Genomic DNA, 18,564 nt, shown 5'->3' with positions numbered 1-18,564 from the left:
CCCGCCCGGCCGCTTCCTGCCCAGCACTCCTCTTCCTCCTCGCACTCCTGCCTCTGAGAGGAAACCGCCAGGCCCCCCGGCGGACGTCCCTTTCTTTCTGCTTCCTCTTTCCCACACTTGGGGCATGGGCTCCAGGCTCGGGCCCCCAGGGTCCAGCAGTGTCTCCTTCTGTGTCTCAGAGCCTCAGTGTCCTCATCTGTGAGGCAGGCACAGTGGCCATGCCTACTTTGCAGAGTCAGGGGAGCATTGAGGGGGCTAATTCGGCACCGCCCTCGCCCACGGTCAGTGCTCAGGACACTCAGCCCCTTCATCAGCCGGGCTGCTGGGAGCACCTACTGCCCGCAGGCTGCCCGGCCACACTCATACCCAGGCCCCTCACATACCCAGTCAGCATATACTGTATCCACAGCTTCCCTTACACGTGCTGGCACTGGGACCACCCCCCATTTTACAGATGAGGAAACTGAGGCCCAGTCACTTGCCCAAGGACAGCTCGGAAGGAGCAGAGGGGGAACAGCTCTGAACCATATTGCCCAACTGGCCCCCGGCCTAGGTCAGCCTAGGTCAGGCTCTCCCTAGGACCAGCAGGTCCAGCCACTGCCAACCAGACCACTTCTTCCTGGGGGTACTAGAGGCCTGTGATGCAGGAGGGGAGCTCAGGGATGTGGGCTGAACCCCCTGTGAGTCCCCCCACTCCTTCCTCTACCTCTTCTCTGGGCTGAGCAGCAGAGACCAAGGGCAGAGCACACTGGGTCCACCAAGTCTTACATGCTGGGTGAGAGGGGCACTGGGCAACCCCCTCTGGGCCTCAGTGTCCCCATCTTTGGTGGCACTAGACAAGATGGCCACAAGGAGCCTTTCCTGGTCTGAGAACTCAAAACAGACGCACCCCCCCACCCCACTCCCAAGTAGGGCCACTGGCTAAACACCACCAGCACCACCACCCATGATAATAAATCCTTCTGGAGACCTGCTAGGCACCAGGTGCAGCCCGAATACCTGGGTCCCAACCCCATCTCAGCTGCTCAGAGCTATGTGACCTTGGGCAAGTCACCTACCTTCTCTTAGACTCAATTTCCCCATCTGTGATATGGGGGTAATCACAACAGCACCCTCACAGGACTGCTGTGAGGATTAAATGAAGCCAAGGCAGTAAAGTGCCTAGTATGTAACAAGTGCCAAACAGATGCTGGCTAAAAGGGCATTTTTTCAACAACAGCTACTAGAATTTCATCATTACCCCCACTTTAAAGATGAGAGAAGCTGAGGCTCAGCCCCCGGACCCAGTAGGGCTGGCAAGGCTTTGAGACCATCTCAGCCAAACCAGGCTTGGACATGTGGGGAAACTGAGGCCCAAAAGAGCAAAGGGCTGGCCCCAAGGCCATGGCCAGCCCAGATGTGCTCCATTTGAAAATGGACCCCCAGCTCCCGGCAAAGCTCTGCCCTAAGGCCAGCCACCCCGGGCCTGGTGGCTGGTCCTGTGATCTCTCCCTGACCCTGGGACAACCCCCTGACCTCCCAGTCAGGCTCTCCCTCCACAGGGGCCAGGCTGGGATGCACGTCAAGTGATCCTGGCCCAGCACTGCCAAGTCCACCAATTTATAAGCGAAACCAGAAACTGGGTTCTTATATGAAATCTTTCCATTTTATGGTTTTTAACTATTGGCAACCAATCCAACTTTCTTGCTTTTCTGGGGTTTTTTTGGTTTTTTTTGCGGCACGCGGGTCTCTCACTGTTGTGCCCTCTCCCGTTGCGGAGCACAGGCTCCGGACGCGCAGGCTCCGGACGCGCAGGCTCAGCGGCCATGGCTCACGGGCCCAGACGCTCTGCGGCATGTGGGATCTTCCCGGACCGGGGCACGAACCCGTGTCCCCTGCATCGGCAGGCGGACTCTCAACCACTGCGCCACCAGGGAAGCCCCAACTTTCTTGTTTTTAACTGTTGAGTGGGATGGTACGTCTCAGGCCTGGCCGGCTCCTACTCTGCACCCCGCGGCTGGAGGGAGGTCGTTCACAGTGTGGCTGGGGGCTCGGGAGCAGGGGCCTGTCGGATCAGGGGCTCCGATCTCCTTAGCACCATGATGCTGAGCGAGTTTCTTTGCCTCTCCCAGCCTTGGTTTTCTCATCTGTCAAATGGGCCAACAAGCTTGACCTCATGGGAAGGACTTGAAGTCAAGTGTTTAGGGCAATGCCTGGCGCACAGCAGGTGCCTACTTAAGGTAGTAAACGTACTGTTCCCCCATCCCAGCCTGGGCTCAGAGATGCCCAAGGAGAGGGAGGTGCCACAGGACAAGCAGACATGGGGACCAGAGGGTCTTCTAGGAGAAGACTCAAGCCACACTCTCCCAAGCCAGAAGACCAGAGCAGCCCCAGAGGGCTCCTCTAGCCCATTCCTGCTGCTGGATAGGTGTCCCAGCCCCTCTGGCCCTAAATCCTCCAAGTGCTCCCACTGCTCTTCGTGTAAAACCTAAAATCCTCACCATGCTCCATAAGGCCCCAAATAATCCAGCCCCATCACCTTTCCAACCTCATCCCTCCTTCCTCCTTCTACTCCGGCCCCTGGCCACCCGGGTGTTCCTCAAAGTCTCCCGGTTCGTGTTCACTCCAGGGCCTTTGCACTTGCCATTTCCTCAGCCTGGGACTCCTTCACCCAGATCTTCCAGGATCGGCACCTGCGCTCATCCCAGATGTCACCTCTTGCCAAGGGGCCTTTGATGACCACCCCCCAGCCGAGGCAATCCCTAGCTTCCCCCGAGGGCCAGCGCGTAGTACAAGGAAGGGTTGCCCCACCTCCCGTCCTCCTGCAGTGATGCCACTGAAACCAGACTTCAGACTTTGGGAACTAGTCACACAGGTCTCCTCCAACCGCCCTCCAGCCACCCACTGCAGCAGCCTGTGGCCTCTGCTTACACTCCACCTGTCGTGGCAAGCTCCCTCCCACCACAGCCCTCACAGTGACCCTTGACCCTTGGCTGCTGCTATCACCCCTACTTTACAGATGACTAGACTGAGGCTCCAAGTGGGAAAGTGACCGGCCCAAGGTCAGAGGTTCTGGTCAGAGGCGGAGCTGTGACCCAAGTCCAGGTGAGGCTGACCCATGAGCAGCTGGCCACCTGGCCTCAGACTTCTGGGTGGCGTTAGCTTGGCTGAGGCCCGAGTGATATCCCTGGGCAGCTGCCCACTCTCAGTTCTCGTCCTCCAAGCCTCTCCCCACTCTGGGCAGCAAGGGCTTCTCCAAACAGGTGCTGAGTACCCTTTCAAGTGACAGAGCTCGGGTATGAACCCAGAGCTCAAGCCCTGGCTGTCAAACCTTCCTTTGCCTATGTTTAAAGCTGCTCCCAAAGACAACTCCAGGGTCAGAGGTTGGAGGTCAAGGCTACCCTCCAGGCAGGCACACTCAGGACTTCTAGTCTAGGTATCCTTGGCCCAGAGACTGGAGGCTCCAAGTCACTCCAGGAAACATTCAGGAAGAGCCCCAGACTGTTCCAAGCACAAAGGGAAGCTGTCAGAAGCTGACGGAGCTGGGGCCTGCTCTGTCAGGCCAGGCACTCTGTGGAGGGGACAGGAGAGGCCCCACCAGGGCTGCTTACTTGGTGGGGGACACCCCAGGTCACACAGCGACCACCAAGCCTATGGCAGAGGCCCAGGAGGCCTGGAGGGAGGGGCGAGCCTCAGGGACCCAGCTACCACTCCGGGTCCCGTTTCTCCAAGGCCAGACACCACTTCTGAGCCCTGAGGACTCTGACCAGGGCCCCACCCTCAGGGTTCCCAAAGAACAGGAGCCTTGATCATGCATCCCAGCTGGGCAATGAGGGCCCAAACCAGCACTAGAAGTAAATCTGCATCCTTAGCCCCCAAATCATTTCACTACCGTGGCAACCAAAATAACAAGGCGGGCCAGTAACAGTGAGCCTCCCCTGCGCCAGGCACTCAGCAGATGTGCCCTCCCAGTTATCACAACAGCCACACAAGGTGCGAACTCTGAGTAGCTCCACTGTACAGAGGAGGAAACTGAGGCCCAGAGAGGTGATGTCACTTGCCTAAGGCCCCAGAGCTGAGAAAGAAGCTAATTCATTGTTTGAACCTGGGTCCATCCGACTCCTGACACTAGGTTTTCCAAGATGGTTTATTTTAAGCAGCAGGAGTTGTTTTTAAAGTTTTATAGGGAACCCCACCTTATCATGCAGATAAGATCATGTGTCTGGGACGTTATTTGCCTTTCATGGTGTCGGAGCCTTGAGACGTTTTAAAAATGAGTAAAGTTTTTATCTGCACTTGCGTTTTTCCAAAGGCTTCGTGTTACACTTGGAATAAAATACTGACTCCTCACGGGACCCTCTACCCGCACATCCTCCCGCACGCCCCATCTTCCCCATCTGTGCTCCCAACACACTTCTGTTTTTCTTTCTTAAAAATATGCAAAATGCTGGGGACTTTCCTGGTGGTGCAGTGGTTAAAACTCCACGCTCCCAATGCAGGGGGCCCAAGTTCAATCCCTGGTCAGGGAACTAAATCCCACATGCGTGCTGCAACTAAGAGTTCACGTGCCACAACTAAGGAACCAGTGAGCTGCAACTAAGGAGCCTGCCTGCCACAACTAAGACCCGGCGCAAACAAATAAATACATAAATAAATAAAAATAAATACATTTTTTAAAAAAACATACAAAATGCCTTCCCATCTCAGCACCTTTGCCTATGCTGTTCCTGCTGCCCAGAGGTTCTTATCTCAGTATTAAGGTCTCAGTTCAGAAGTCACCACCTCAGTGGGAATTCCCTGGTGGTCCAGTGGTTAGGACTCTGTGCTTTCACTGCTGAGGGCACAGGTTCAATCCCTGGTTGGGGAACTAAGATCGCATAAGTTGTGTGGTGCAGCCAAAAAAAAAAAAAGTTACCTCCACAAGACTCACTGTTAAACTTTAGTGATTAAGAGAGTGTGGTGTTAACATAAGAATAGACACATAGGCCAGTGGAACAGAAGGAGGGTCCAGAAGCACACAGATAGACACTAGATTTAGGATGAAAGTAGCATTGCATGCAATCCAATAGGAAAAAGAGAGTCACATCAGCATGTAGTGCCAGAAGTGGAAGAAGTGTGACCCCTACCTCACGCCATACACAAAAACTAATTCAGGATGGATCTTGTGAAGGCCCATCAATATGACTCAGCCCAAACAATAAAGCTTCTAGAAGAAAAGACAAGGGACGTGTCTGGTGGTACAGTGGTTCAGAATCTGCCTGCCGGGACTTCCCTGGTGGTCCAGTGGTGAAGAATCTGCCTTCCAATGCAGGGGATGCGGGTTTGATCCCTGGTTGGGGAGCTAAGATCCCACATGCCACGGGGCAACTAACTAAGCCCAAGTGCCACAACTACTGAGCCCACGTGCCCTGGAGCCCTCAGGCCACAACTAGAGAGAAGCCCGTGCACCATAACAAAAGATCCCACACGCCTCAACGAAGATCCCGCATGCTGCTACTAAGACCCGATGCAGCCAAAAATAGAAAAGAAGAAAAGAATCTGCCTGCTGATGTAGGGCACATGGGTTCAAGCCCTGGTCTGGGAAGATCTCACACGCCATGGAGCAACTAAGCCCGTGCACCACAACTACTGAGCCCACATGCCACAACTAATGAAGCCCGCACACCTAGAGCCCGTGCTCCACAACAAGAGAAGCCACCGCAATGAGAAGCCCACGCCCCGCAACAAAAAGTAGCCTCCACTTGCTGCAACTAGAGAAAGCCTGCGTGCAGCAACAAAGACCCAACGCAGGCAGCAACAAAAAAAAGAAAAGACAAGAAAGATCTTCATGACCCTGGGTAGGCAAAGATTCTTTAAATGGGACACAAAAAGCACTAACCATACAGGAAAGCAACCGATAAACTGGACTTCATTGAAGTTAAGAACTTAGGTTCATGGGACTTCCCTGGTGGTGCAGTGGTTAAGACTCTGCACTCCCAATGCAGGGGGCCCAGGTTCAATCCCTGGTCAGGGAACTAGATCCCGCATGCATGCCACAACTGAGAGTTCGCATGCCGCAACTAAGGAGCCCACGAGCCGCAACTAAGGAGCCCGTGAGCCACAACTAAGACCGGGTGCAACCAAATATATAAATAAACTAGTAAATAAAATAAATATTTTTTAAAAAGAACTTAGGGGGCTTCCCTGGTGGCGCAGTGGTTGAAAGTCCGCCTGCGGATGCAGGGGACACGGGTTTGTGCCCCGGTCCGGGAGGATCCCACATGCCACGGAGCGTCTGGGCCCGTGAGCCATGCCCGCTGAGCCTGCGTGTCTGGAGCCTCTGCTCCGCAACGGGAGAGGCCACAACAGTGAGAGGCCCGCGTACCACAAAAAAAAAAAAGAACTTAGGTTCATGAAAAGATTCCATTAAAGGAGTAAAAAAGACAATCACAGAGCAGGAGGTCATATGTATGATACAAAGAAAGTGCATTCAAGTGTGCTGAAGTACATTCAGGTATAAAAACTTTTATAAATCAATAAGGAAAGGACAGACAACTCAATAAAAATGGCAAACACTTGAAAAAAGAGTCAATCCCAATGGCCAATAAACACATGAAAAGGTACTTAACCTCATGAGTCATAAGGGAAATGCAAATTAAAGCCAAGATTTGAGATACCAGTATACATCCACTAGAAGGGCTGGAAAGAAAAAAGACTCATTCACTGCTGATGGGGATGCAAAATTGTGCTGCCACTTTGGAAAATGTTTAGAAGTTTCATATAAAATTAAACTTGCACTTCCCATATGACCTAGCACTTCTAGGAATCTACCGGAGGGAAATGGAAGCGTATGTCAATACAAAGACCTAAGAGCAAATTTCATTACAGCATGATCTGCAAAAGTACCAAAGTGGAAACAACCCAAATATCCATCAACCGGTGAATGGATAAATAAACTGTGGTACATTCACACAACAGGCTGGATTTACTCAGCGATAAAAAGAAACAAACTCTGATGCCCCCAAAAGCATGGACAAATCTCTAGAACATGCTGGGTGAAAGGAGCCAGACACAAAAACCAATATACTATACGATTCCATTTATATGAAGTTCGAAACAGAGAAATGCAATCCGTGGGGGTGGGAGTCGATGTGTGGGAGGGGGGGAGTGTTGACGTGGAAGAGGCATGAGGGAGCCCCTGGGGCACTGGGCCACCGCGTGTACTAACACAGGGACACTCGTGGAGCTTCAGACACACTTCACACGTCTCAGCATGTGCATGGGACCCCACAATGAAGTCTAACAGGAAAGGTACTTCACATAAGGGGGTTCCTTGACAACACCCCATCCCAACCCCCAAATTAGGGCCCCTCAGTTATCCTCCCAGAGGCCTCATTGCTTTCCTTCAGAGCACAAAATACACTTGATTCCATGTTCATCTGTAGGTTTAGTCCTTCAATAGCCCCACCAAGACACCAGCTCCCCCAGCACCTAGTGTGTGCCTGGTACAGTGTAGGTGCTCAACAAGTATGTTTTGAATGAATGAATAATCATTTGGTCTCCTCCACCCAGACCGTGACCCCTCAGGGCTGGGATCTGCTTTGCTCACTCTCTAGACCAAGGCCCTAGGACATAACAGAACCACAAAGAGAAGAGAAAGGAAGACCACATGGTCCCATCAACTTGACACATCTGGTCAAAGATGGAGTCCGGCAGGTGTGTAGACCACAGTGACATTCAGCCTCAACTGCACGGCCGGAATTAAGTGGGTCGCAAAGGAAAAAGACAAAAAGATTTAAACTTGAAAGAAAATAAGACATCCACAAAGCATGGGAGGCTCCAAGGAATTCCACGACGTTTTGAAATCCCTAGGAGAAATCTTCCTGTTTGTCAGGGTCAATCTGGGTCAGGGGTTTCAAGGACCTTGGACCAGGCTGCCACTAGCCCACATGATGCCCATGTATGGTGTCCCTGGACATTCTACAAAATCCCTGACCAGCGCTCCTCAAAACTGTCAAAGCCATCAGAAACAAGAAAAGCCTGAGAAACTGTCACAGCCAAGAGGTGCCTAGGGAAACATGACAGCTAAATCTAACATGGTGTCCTGAAGCAGAAGAGGGACATTAGGGGAAAACTAGTGGAATCCAAAGGAACCTCGGAGTTCAGTTAACAGTAATGTACCAATGTTTGTCCCTTAATTATAAGACGCATGTACATGGTACTGTAGCATGTTAACATGAGGCAAAGCTGGGTGCAGTGTATAAGGGAACTCTGTACTATCTGTAAATGGAAAATGATTCTCAGAGGAAAAAGTTCACTTTTAAGAAGGCGCGCTTTCCGCCAGGCACTTTGTGGCCGCCTGCTGGAAAAGTGTCACCACCCGTACCCCCATAACCACGTGCCCGGGGTCTTACCTTGGGCGGGTCGAAGAGCTCCAGCAGGCGGTCCGCGCCGTCGGGGCCCGCGCGCCGCAGCGCCAGCCGCCCCCTTTGCCAGCGTGCCCCGCTGTCCATGGAGGCCTCGTCGGCCAGGCTGTACCGCAGCGGCGCCTCCTTGAGGGCCTCAGGTGGCGGCTCCCGGGCCAGGCTCCAGGGCAGGAGCTTCCTGGCCAGGCCGGGCCTGGCCGGGGTTTTTGGCCGGGGGCCCGCGGCCAGTCTCACGGTAGTCACGCTTAGGGGCGGCGGCTCGGGTGCCCGACAGCTCGGGCGCCCGGCCCTCGCGCACCTCGCGGCAGAAGTAGCGCTGGAAGAGGTCGGTGAACTGCAGCGACACGAGCTCGGCGCGCAGCGGCGCGTGGTGCGGGTGCTCGCGGGCGAAAAGCCAGTACTGCCGGGCCAGCTCCCGGGCTGCGGCCACCGCGTGCAGCTCGCAGAACTCGCTCCAGCCTCGCGGGGATGGGGCCGTCGCCGCCGAGGATGCGGAGGAGGCCGAGGAGGACTGTAAGGTGGGCCCGTTCATGGTGGAGACCAAGGTAGAGCTGCCGGGCTAAAAGACACGGTGGGGAGTGAGTGAGAGAGGAGGAAGCGGACGGGTGAGCGACACTCACTTAAAGCCAACGCCAGACACGCTAGTCACCAGGCACAACGTCAAACAGCGAAAATTACTGTTAATACCCAGTGCTGGTGAAGATGCAGCAAAACGGGCACTCCCTTCAGTGTTGCCAGTACTGTTAGGGGTACAGTCTTTTTGGAGGGCAATTTGGTAGGATCATTTTCAGACCTAGTAATTCCACTTCTAAGTATTCAAGAGAAATAGTTTCCTCCATGTGCAGAGAGGCATGTACAAGACAATCCCCTGCTAGACGTTTCCTGCCCCCACATTTATAACAGGAAAAAATAAATACAACCTAAAGCCCTATCAGTCAGAGACTGGTGAAATAAACTGTGGTACATCTGCGGGCTGGAATATGCTTCAGCAGTGGAGAAGGAGGACGAAGATCTATGCTACCTTGGGGAATCACCAGGGCACAGCATTAAGGGAAAAAAGCAAACCACAGAGCAATACAACCGTGCGATCCCACTTACGTGAACACACAAAGCAAAACTACCAATTCGTATGTGTACATAAATGTATTTAAGTGGTGGGCAGGAAACATGTGGCTGGAGCAACGCCATCCAGAAACAGTGGTGACCTGTGGGGAGGAGCCAGAATCTGGGGTGCAAGGTGGGAAGTAACCAAGGAAAAGGGTTACTACTTGTCTCTAGAAAATATGGCTAAGAACATGGCGCCTGGAGCCTGGACAAATCCCAGCATGAACCGCTTACTAGTTGTGTCACCTTGGGTGCGTGATTTCTTTCTGCCCTGCTTTCCCCATCTGTAAAATGCGGACCACGATTGCACCTACCTCATAGGGGTGTTATGAGGATTCACTGAGTTAATAAATGTAAAGGCCTTAGAACCTAGGACAAGCCTAATAAGGCTTATGATGAATGTTACAGTAAGAGTGTATTATTAGTGTCAATAAAAAGAAATATAGGGGCTTTCCTGCTGGTGCAGTGGTTAACAATCCGCCTGCCAATGCAGGGGACACGGGTTCGAGCCCTGGTTCGGGAAGATCCCACATGCTGCGGAGCAACTAAGCCCCTGTGCCACAACTACTGAGCCTGAGCTCTAGAGCCCGCAAGCCACAACTACTGAGCCCGTGTGCCGCAACTACCAAAGCCCACATGCCTACAGCCTGTGCTCCACAACAAGAGAAGCCACCACAGTGAGAAGCCTGCGCATCACCACGAAGAGTAGCCCCCGCTCACCGCAACTAGAGAAAGCCCACACGCAGCAACAAAACCCAACGCAGCCAAAAATAAATAAAATAAACTTTATTTTTTAAATAAATAAATATAAAACAACAAATAAAAAGGGATAAATTAACAAGACTCACAAGGAGTGCAAAGGTACTTCCTATTCTGATGGGGAAACGTCAGGACAGGCAGACCCTTGCCTGCTCATCCCAACTGGGGCTCCCACACAATCAAAACGGAGAAGCCCCCTACCCTCTGCTGTCCACGGTGCTGAACCCTGGACCTCTCTAGTTACCATCAGTACTGTCTGTCCTCCCAGCTAAGCCTGGCTGGGCCCAGGCCCCTGCTGGGGACCACACAGTCATGGCTGCTCATTCACACACAGACACCTCCACCTAAATATTACTGAGGGCCTACTGTGTGTCAGCCACTGTGCTAGGCCCTGGAGATAACAGCAGTGAACCAGAAAGAAATTCCTGCTCTCCTGCTGCTACATTATACACACACCCACACACCCAAGTGTTGGCTGTGTGCCTCTGACTGGACCTCTCTGAACCCCTGTTTCTTCGTCTGTCAAATTGGGAGCAACACAGTATCTACCTCCTAAGATGGCTGCAAGGAGTCCTTGAAAGGGGACTCAAGGTGAAGATCTGAACCTAGAAACTGGGGTTCTTTCTGCCACACCCCACTCCACATCTCCAGGCCGTGGTGGTGACCCTGCAGCCGATCACAGCAAGACAGCCCAGACGGCACAGAGTGGGTGCTACTGCACCGGCCGGGAGGGTGCTGTGCACACATTTGACTTTTTGCGTATCACAGGGTCCTTGGCACCTATACACCATAGGCACTTTGTACACAGTGGGCAGAAGGGAAGGGAGAGGGGCCACGTGTGCCCTTGGCCACCACGCTCTGCCAAGAAATCCACACCTGTTGGTGAAGAGGAGGGTTTTACCTTCATGTGTGGGCGACCTGTCCTCGGTTAAGCCCTCGGCCACCCCACGCCTTGACACAGGTGAGGCCAGCACTGTCCTCACAGGTTGGGGAAACCAGATGCCAGACCCAAGCTCCTGTCCCATCCACGAGACCCCGTGTGACGTGCCCTCGCACCAGCTGCCTCTGGACAACTGCCTCAGGTGTCCCTTTGCCCTGCCTGCTCCCAGTCTGCTTCCAATCTCACTCAAGAGAAGCCTCCCCTGAGCTCACTGGCGACTGAGTCCTGAACTTGTCTTTCAGCACACTGGTCACGTGCTCTCATTCAATAGCAATGATTGCTTAATTAGTGAGTATCTCCCCACCAGACACTGAGCTCCACGTGCCAGAAGCCACTCCCAGCTCCATCCCCAGTTCCTAGCATGCAGCAGGAGCCCAATAAATGCCTGCTGAATGAATGAATGTAGGAATGCAAGAGGTCGGCTGGATCTGCAACCTCTGGCTCCTCTGGCAGATGTGTGGTGGCCAGCACCCACCAGTGACCACCTCTCGCTGGGCCAACCCACCTCCTGGGCACCCAGGCCTATCCGTTTGCGTGGAACACCTGACCCTGTCCACCCATGTACATCAGAGTCCTGAAGCCCAGCTGCAGGACCAAACCCTGGTAAGAGCCTTCTCAGAACAGCTGTGCCTGCTCCAAGCTCCCTCACTGCCCAGGCAGTGGCTGGCAGCCCTCCTCACCAGGCCCCCTATTCCAATTCTCCATAAGAAGAGTGGTGTGTACTCAGCACATGATATACCTCAGGCGTTTTTCTAACTGCTTTTGCAAAACATCAACTCCCCCAAGCTTCACAACAGTACTAGGAGGTAGGGCCAATAACTGCTCCCATTTTACAGATGGAGAAACTGAAGCACAGAGGTCCCACAGCTAGCGATTAATGGAAACCCCACACACAAGGCCCCCCAAAACACTTGATCAATGCCCAAATGCACACAAGGAAGACGCACTGCCCAGTGAATGTTTATCCAGAGGAGGGGATATAGAGGTCTCATTCAGCTCCTGCTGGAGTCAGGAGGCCTCAGCTCCTCCGTCCAGGTCATAAACCCACCAGGTGGTTGGAAAATAGCCACAGGGTGAAAATTTTAAAACATCAATAAATGACACTATTTCACGCTTTCTACGTGCCCTGCTCTGTGCTAAACACTTCGCATTTATTCACTTATTTATTCCCCACCAGAGTGGGCAATCCTAGCATTATGCCCATTCTATGGATGAGAAAGCCACGGTGCGGGAGGAATGGCTTGCCCAGGGTCACGGGGCCCTCGAGGGGCAGAGCTGCAATTAGAACCCGCTCGCTCTGCTGGAAGCGCCAGCTATACATGAGCAATACTGCCTACTGTCCATCTCCCTCAGCCCGGGAGTCTGCCCCCAGCAGGCTGAGGGCCATCACACTCCTGCACACTCCGCAGGGCCTGGTCAGAGCTGGTGCTCCAGAAATATTACTTGCATGAATTAACGAACTCCTAGGGTTGAGGCAGGCTGCTATTTGCCAGTCGTACTCTTGGAATCACGCTCCTGACCTTTGTGGACTGACAGAAAAGGCTGAGGGGCTCCAAGAAACCCACCACAACAGATGACCTCTCTACGGTGGAGCTACCAACCAAATCTGGGTTCACATCCTAATTCTGCCACTTCCTCGCTGTGTGATGCAGAAGAGAGGGCTTCCCTCTCTGAGCCTCAGTGTCCCCATCTGTAAAGTGGGCTAATGTACTTGGCATTCACTAGGAGCATTCTAAGAACTGATGTCTGAGGGATGCTTGGCACAGGGCTCAAGAAACAGGTGGCTGTTGCTATTTCATTACTATTATTGTTAGAAGAGAGGAGCGCCTGCTACAGAGAATGTCAGACCTGCCTGCTGCAAGAAGCCACAGGCAGAGCCTGGCTTCATGGGCTGGGCCAGGCAGGGAGGGTCACGGGAGCCCGAACACAAGGCCTTCTCAGGGGTGAAGCACTGCTCAGGCAGCTCCGGGCAGGAGCTCCAGGCAGGAAGTCACCAGCCAGAGCACTCAGCTGTGGCCTGTGCCGGGGAGGGGGCCATGCCTGGGAGGTTTCCTGGCCGGGGCAGGCAGCCAGGCCACAGGAAGGTGGTCCCCTCCTTGGGCCTCGGCCCAGGTGGAAGCATTTACTGAGTGTTTACTATGCGCCAAACACAGAGGAAGAGCAATTGATCAGATCACGCCAACCCTGGGAACAGGGCCTAAAAGCTCTTGGTAGGAAGCAACTACTAATCACCTGGGGGTTCCCAGGAGCCCCCAGGCTTCAGCTAGGGGGTATAGGGAGTAGAGCGATCTTTGGGGCATTTCTATCCCCTCCAACCCCCCACAGGAGCATCTGGGAGCCTGGGCGGCCACAGGGATGAACACCCTTCCACAGAGAGGGGCCTGCAAATCCAGGGGGTCCCTCCCACCTTCTCATCCTGGGCTTTTGGGCCAGGGAGATCTGCTGGGTAAGGGAGTCGGAGTCCAGGATTTCCCAAAATCCCACATCAGGGCGAGGGATGAGGATGATGTGACGTGGAGCAGGAAAATCAGACCGCATCCCAGCAACCCCCCGCCAAGTCCCCATGGCAAACACGTGGAGACGGAGGCGGCGACCTCTGTGCCCATCCTGGGGGCTCATGTCAGGGCGGGGGTGGGTCTGCCTTTCAGGACCCCAAGTTTAGAACAATTGTGTCCACAGAGTCCCTGCTCAGGGCAACCTGGTGAGGGCTTTGAAGCCTTAGCCAGTACCTGGTGTCCCCTGTTCAAGCATATACATCCTACACCAAGCCGGGGAGAGTTCAGGCTCTGAAGAGCTGGGAATCCTGGCTCTGAGTTGTGGGGCTCACTCTAACCCAGGACCCCAGAGATCGAGGCTCATCAGCCTCTCCTCTATCCAATCACCCTGGGTAATAATGTAATCTTGGGAAGCTAATATTTCCTGTTTAATTATCAGGCCCAGGTGCAGAGAAGGCCTTTACCCACCTGTGGGAATTTCACCTGCCAAGGCTTGGGGAGAATATTTTAAATTGTGATAAATGAAGTTAAAATGAGCCAGTCCAGAGCCTCCATTCTCCCCCAGGTCCACAGCTCACAGATGTTTGGGCAGGAAGTCTTATACCTTCAGAGGGAGACACCTCCTCCAGGGAGCCCTCCAAGTTCACTCCAGGCTGCTGTAAGCATTTCTGCCTTTCCTACCCACAGCACCAACTTCTCCAGGAGCCCAGACCCGCCCCCCACCCCCACCCCATCCAAGGAGGCCCAGAGAGTTGAGGGGATTCCAACACACACTGCCTGGCAGGAGGCCCACTGCCCTTTCACACCACTCGAGCTGGCCAGACTGTGTAGAAGCCTACAGGCAGTACAGAGCAAAGGTTCTGGGGCCCTGGGGAGGCTGAGAAGTGGGTTCTGCTCTAGCCCATCGGGCAGCCAGGGGGCCGTGATGCACTCTCGCCGGGGTCACCTAGTGCCTGGGGACATTTATCACACCAGCACAGTCTGCCAGAACAGGAAATGTCCTCTGGCTTCCTCTGCCCCCACCCTCAGCCTGACACCCTAGCCAACAGCCTTTGGGAGGTGGGGAAAGCCAGGGCCACCGAAGAACAGGCAGAACTCTCTAAGCCACCCCCATCCCAGCATGTGACTTCTTCCTTTAACTGCCCCTGGGTTGAGGGGAGAGAGGGGAAGCCTCTCAGTCAGCTCTGCACACCCCATGCCCCCAGACGGTGTTGCTTCCTCAGGATATCAGGACGGGTGCCCTCAAGCCCTCCTGCAATCCTCTCTCCACACTCATCACCCTCTCGGGGCCTCTCCTCCTGCGAGATGACACCAGAGTGCCAGCTCTCAAAGGACAGATCCCATGCCGAAGGCCCTCCTTTGTGTCCACTCCCCTAATTGCATTTCCAGTTCCCCAGCCCCTCAAGGCCAAGGCCTCCCCCTCAGGCACCCTTGTGAGTCAGCTCCCGGGTGAGCAGGGCACAGACTTCCTCCCTCCCAGGCCTCCCTGGGGACCCATGGGGCAGTGGCAGGCTGCCCTTGGCCAGCTGGGATGGGGGCCCACATCCGGGCAGGCCCCTAGGGGCTCCAGGCCTGGTTCATGAGGAAGCCTGCAGCCCGGCCCCCCTAGCCGACCCCTGACAGGGTGGCGTGGGAGGAAAAACCTTCCAGCCATCTGCGCAGCTGCTGGGTTTCCGGGCGGGGCGGGGAGGGGCCGGGAGACGCCAGGAGGACTTGCTCTCCTGGGGAAGTACCCCTTGCCCCTGCTGGGAGGAATGATGCTGGGCTGAGCAGCCCAGTGGTGACCAATGGGACCCCGAAGCCCCAACTGAAGAATGCTGGTCGTCCAGGCTTTGGGGCCCAAGTAAGTGGGTGTCCAACTGTGGTTTGGACCTGCCCAGTCCCCGAGGGACCTCAGGCCCCGGAAGCCAGGGAGCTGAGGCACAGGGCTCCTGGGTCCAATTAGGACTGACTCAGCGAGTGACCCCAGCTGAGTCACTTCCCCTGGGCATCCTGCCCGCCTCAGTTTCCTCAGGGAGGGCGGGTAGCTGGGAACAGGGTCTGGCTGGGAACAAGTAACTTGTATTACACCTCTGGACTCTCCAAGGCAGGCTTCTCTGTCTGCCAGATGGAAGCAGCTTCCTGCTCCGCCCAAAGATGCTGAACACCCAGGAGCCCCTAGGGCCCATTTTCCCAGGAAACCTGGCAATTAAGTGGCAGCCCCCCTCTTGGGCATTAACAGCGTAGCTCTTATTGAGCACTGACTGCATGCCAGGCACTCTGCATGCCTCTTCTCAAAACCCTATTAGTACACTCATTCATAGATGAGGAGACCCATAGCTCAGAGAGGTTAAGGGACAAGCCCAAGGTCACACGGCCATAGCAATTATACCCAACATAGTTTGAGTCCCTACTCTGTGCCAGACTCATACACTTCACGTATGCACTCACATGCAGGCTCATATACCCAGGAGAAGCTGGGACTCTTGGCCCCCGCTGGGCAGGTGCGCCCCAGAGAGTTCAGGTAACTTGCCCAAGGCCTCACAGCTAGAAGCTGGCAAAGCTCAGATTTGGCTCCAAACCCACGCTGCTACTGGGAGAAGTGAGAACTGAACAGAAGAGACCTCTCATTTTAATAATAATAACAACACTATCTATTATTATTATTATTTTTTTAACACTATCTATTATTAATTGAGTGCCAAGGCCAGCACTGAATGCTTTATGTGCCCTGTCTCCCCCACTCGGCGTGGGCAGCGCTGGGACTAGCAGCTGGGCGGTCCCTCCAAGTGTCTCCAGCCCTGCCCCCTCTGCCCTCGGGGAGACTTCATCCAGGAGGTGGCACCGCCAGACCCAGATATCCAAGGGTCCGCACAGGCTGAACTGCTGCAGGGCTACCCAGTACCTGCTCGCCCAGGCTACCGCCATATCTGGAGTGGCTCTACAGGATCTAATTTGTATTAGAAAGTTCTGTTTACTGGAGAAGGATTCAGAAGGATCTAATTTGTATTAGAAAGTTCTGTTTACTGGAGAAGGATTCAGAAGGATCTAATTTGTATTAGAAAGTTCTGTTTACTGGAGAAGGGTTCAGAAGAATTGGGGGATGGGGGGGTGGGGGCAGGTGGATCTGGAAGGAAAACGAGCAGAGCTAACATCCAAAACAAGAAAGATAATAACAGTCTCATCCTTATTACTATTCCTCCTCCTGACCAAGCCACGCTAAACACTGTGAATTCACTCATTCGTGGTTCCAATGGCCCTAAAGAAGTAGGTACTATTATCACCCCCATTTGACAGATGAAGAAACTGAGGCTGGGGTGGTTAAGCAAGGCCATATAGCCAGGAAGCACCATCACCTCATCCTGCCTGGGTCTCCAGAATTCTTCTCCCAAACACTCAGGAAACCCCAGAGCTGCACGTGCAGGGGGTGCTCAAGGGATGCTGATGAACAAACATTCCACAGCCAGTAACAATAACACTAATTGTGGTAATGATGAAAACCACCACCACCACCACCTGGAATTGAATCCTTTCAATGCCAGGCTTATTACATACCCTACCACAAACCTATTATTACCCCATTTCACATAGGGGAAACTGAGGTTCACAAGTATCACTGGCCCATGCCCTCAGCAGGAAAAAAGGCAGTGAGGGAATGGAACCTAAGCTTCCAGGACACTCCTCTGCCACTGCTGAGCCCCTGAAGGTCCTCAGACGCCAGAAGCTGATACTTTAGTCCAGCCCCTTCCCAGCTGGCTGCCTCTGTGGCCCACGGGGACTCACACAAGTTCTAGGAATGTTCACCCTTTGGCTCAGAAGGATTTTTCCCCTCCCAGAGGGGGGTTGTGGGAAAAGGCTCAGAAAACGTGTATTAAAAACCCTTCCAACTTCCCAAAACAGGCCCTGGCCTCTCATCTGCTGACCCCAGCCTGACAAGGCGGCCTCAGCCGGCTCTCCCCACTTTAGAGCTGGGTCTCTGGCCCCCGCAGGCCCCGGAGAGCCTCCAGGGCTGTTTCCGCTCTGGCAGCCAGGTCAGCGATGGGAAACCCAGGTACAACTCGCACCCACAACCCCGGAGATCCATACACCCACAGCCCTGACAGGGGCCTCAGGGCTGGACTGTAAATGGGGATGGGCCGGCTGCCCCAGCTGAGCCTGGCAGTTGGTGGGTGTCAGAGGAGGCTCATCTCCCAGGCCAGGGGGTGCGGGTCAGATCTCTGCCCCTCCTGCCCCCAAAGCTGGACCTTGGCCCTTCAGACTTGGCCTTGCCAGGCCCTCTGTTCCGAAGCCCCCCGCCTGTAGCCCAATTTCACTTCCTCCCACTCAGTCCAGCCTGGCCATTCCCCTCCCTGGAAGCCCCCAGCTGCAGGCAGTGACCTCCTCATCTACATCATTGTGGCCCGGGAATGGGGAAGAGAAACAGGAGAATGAGGAAACTCAGGAAAAAAAGTGGAATGGCAGGCAGCCCCCCCAACCCCGCCGCAGTTCCTCAAATGCAGTCCCCATTGCCCCAAAAGCCCCCAGGAACAGAATGAGGGAAGGGAGGGGATCTCTGCATCAGGCATTAAGGGCCTCTGAAATACCTTCCCAGCCCTGCTGACCTATTAAGCCAATGACCTGTGTCCCAATTTTTTTGGTGGGAGGATTCCCCTGGAGCCCCAGGTCCAGGGTGGGAGGGTACCAGCCCAAAGAGACCTGAGCTGTGAGAGCCCTAACCCTTTTGAACCCCCAGATTATATAGCATGGGGGTGCCTGGGCCACCCCACCTCCCTGATGCAGGGAATGGGGAGAGGGGCTTCTGGAATGGGGGGAGGGCTCCCCTCTTAGCCACACGGCCTGGCCTGGGAGAGTGGGGAGGAGCCTGCGCCCCACTCCAAGAGGACTCTTCCATTATCATGGGCTC

The 18,564-nt window shown here is 54.3% G+C and overlaps 1 protein-coding gene and 1 non-coding gene across 2 annotated transcripts in view; one reads left to right on the top strand and one right to left on the bottom strand.

The window, feature by feature from the left end:
- Positions 1–18,564, bottom strand: part of SH2B3 (SH2B adaptor protein 3) — a 39,891-nt gene that overhangs the window by 20,221 nt on the left and 1,106 nt on the right. The window contains 2 exon segments of the mRNA XM_024758610.1: positions 8,373–8,591; positions 8,593–8,943. Coding sequence (XP_024614378.1) covers positions 8,373–8,591; positions 8,593–8,916 — 543 coding nt within the window. The 5' untranslated portion in view covers positions 8,917–8,943.
- TRNAG-CCC (transfer RNA glycine (anticodon CCC)) lies at positions 5,921–5,993 on the top strand. Its single transcript has one exon. It is a non-coding gene; the product is annotated as a tRNA-Gly (tRNA).

The sequence above is a fragment of the Neophocaena asiaeorientalis genome, unplaced genomic scaffold, assembly GCF_003031525.2.
Source record: "Neophocaena asiaeorientalis asiaeorientalis breed wild unplaced genomic scaffold, Neophocaena_asiaeorientalis_V1.1 scaffold77, whole genome shotgun sequence".
NCBI classification, from domain to species: Eukaryota; Metazoa; Chordata; class Mammalia; order Artiodactyla; family Phocoenidae; genus Neophocaena; species Neophocaena asiaeorientalis.
This window is presented reverse-complemented; position numbering and strand designations above follow the sequence as displayed.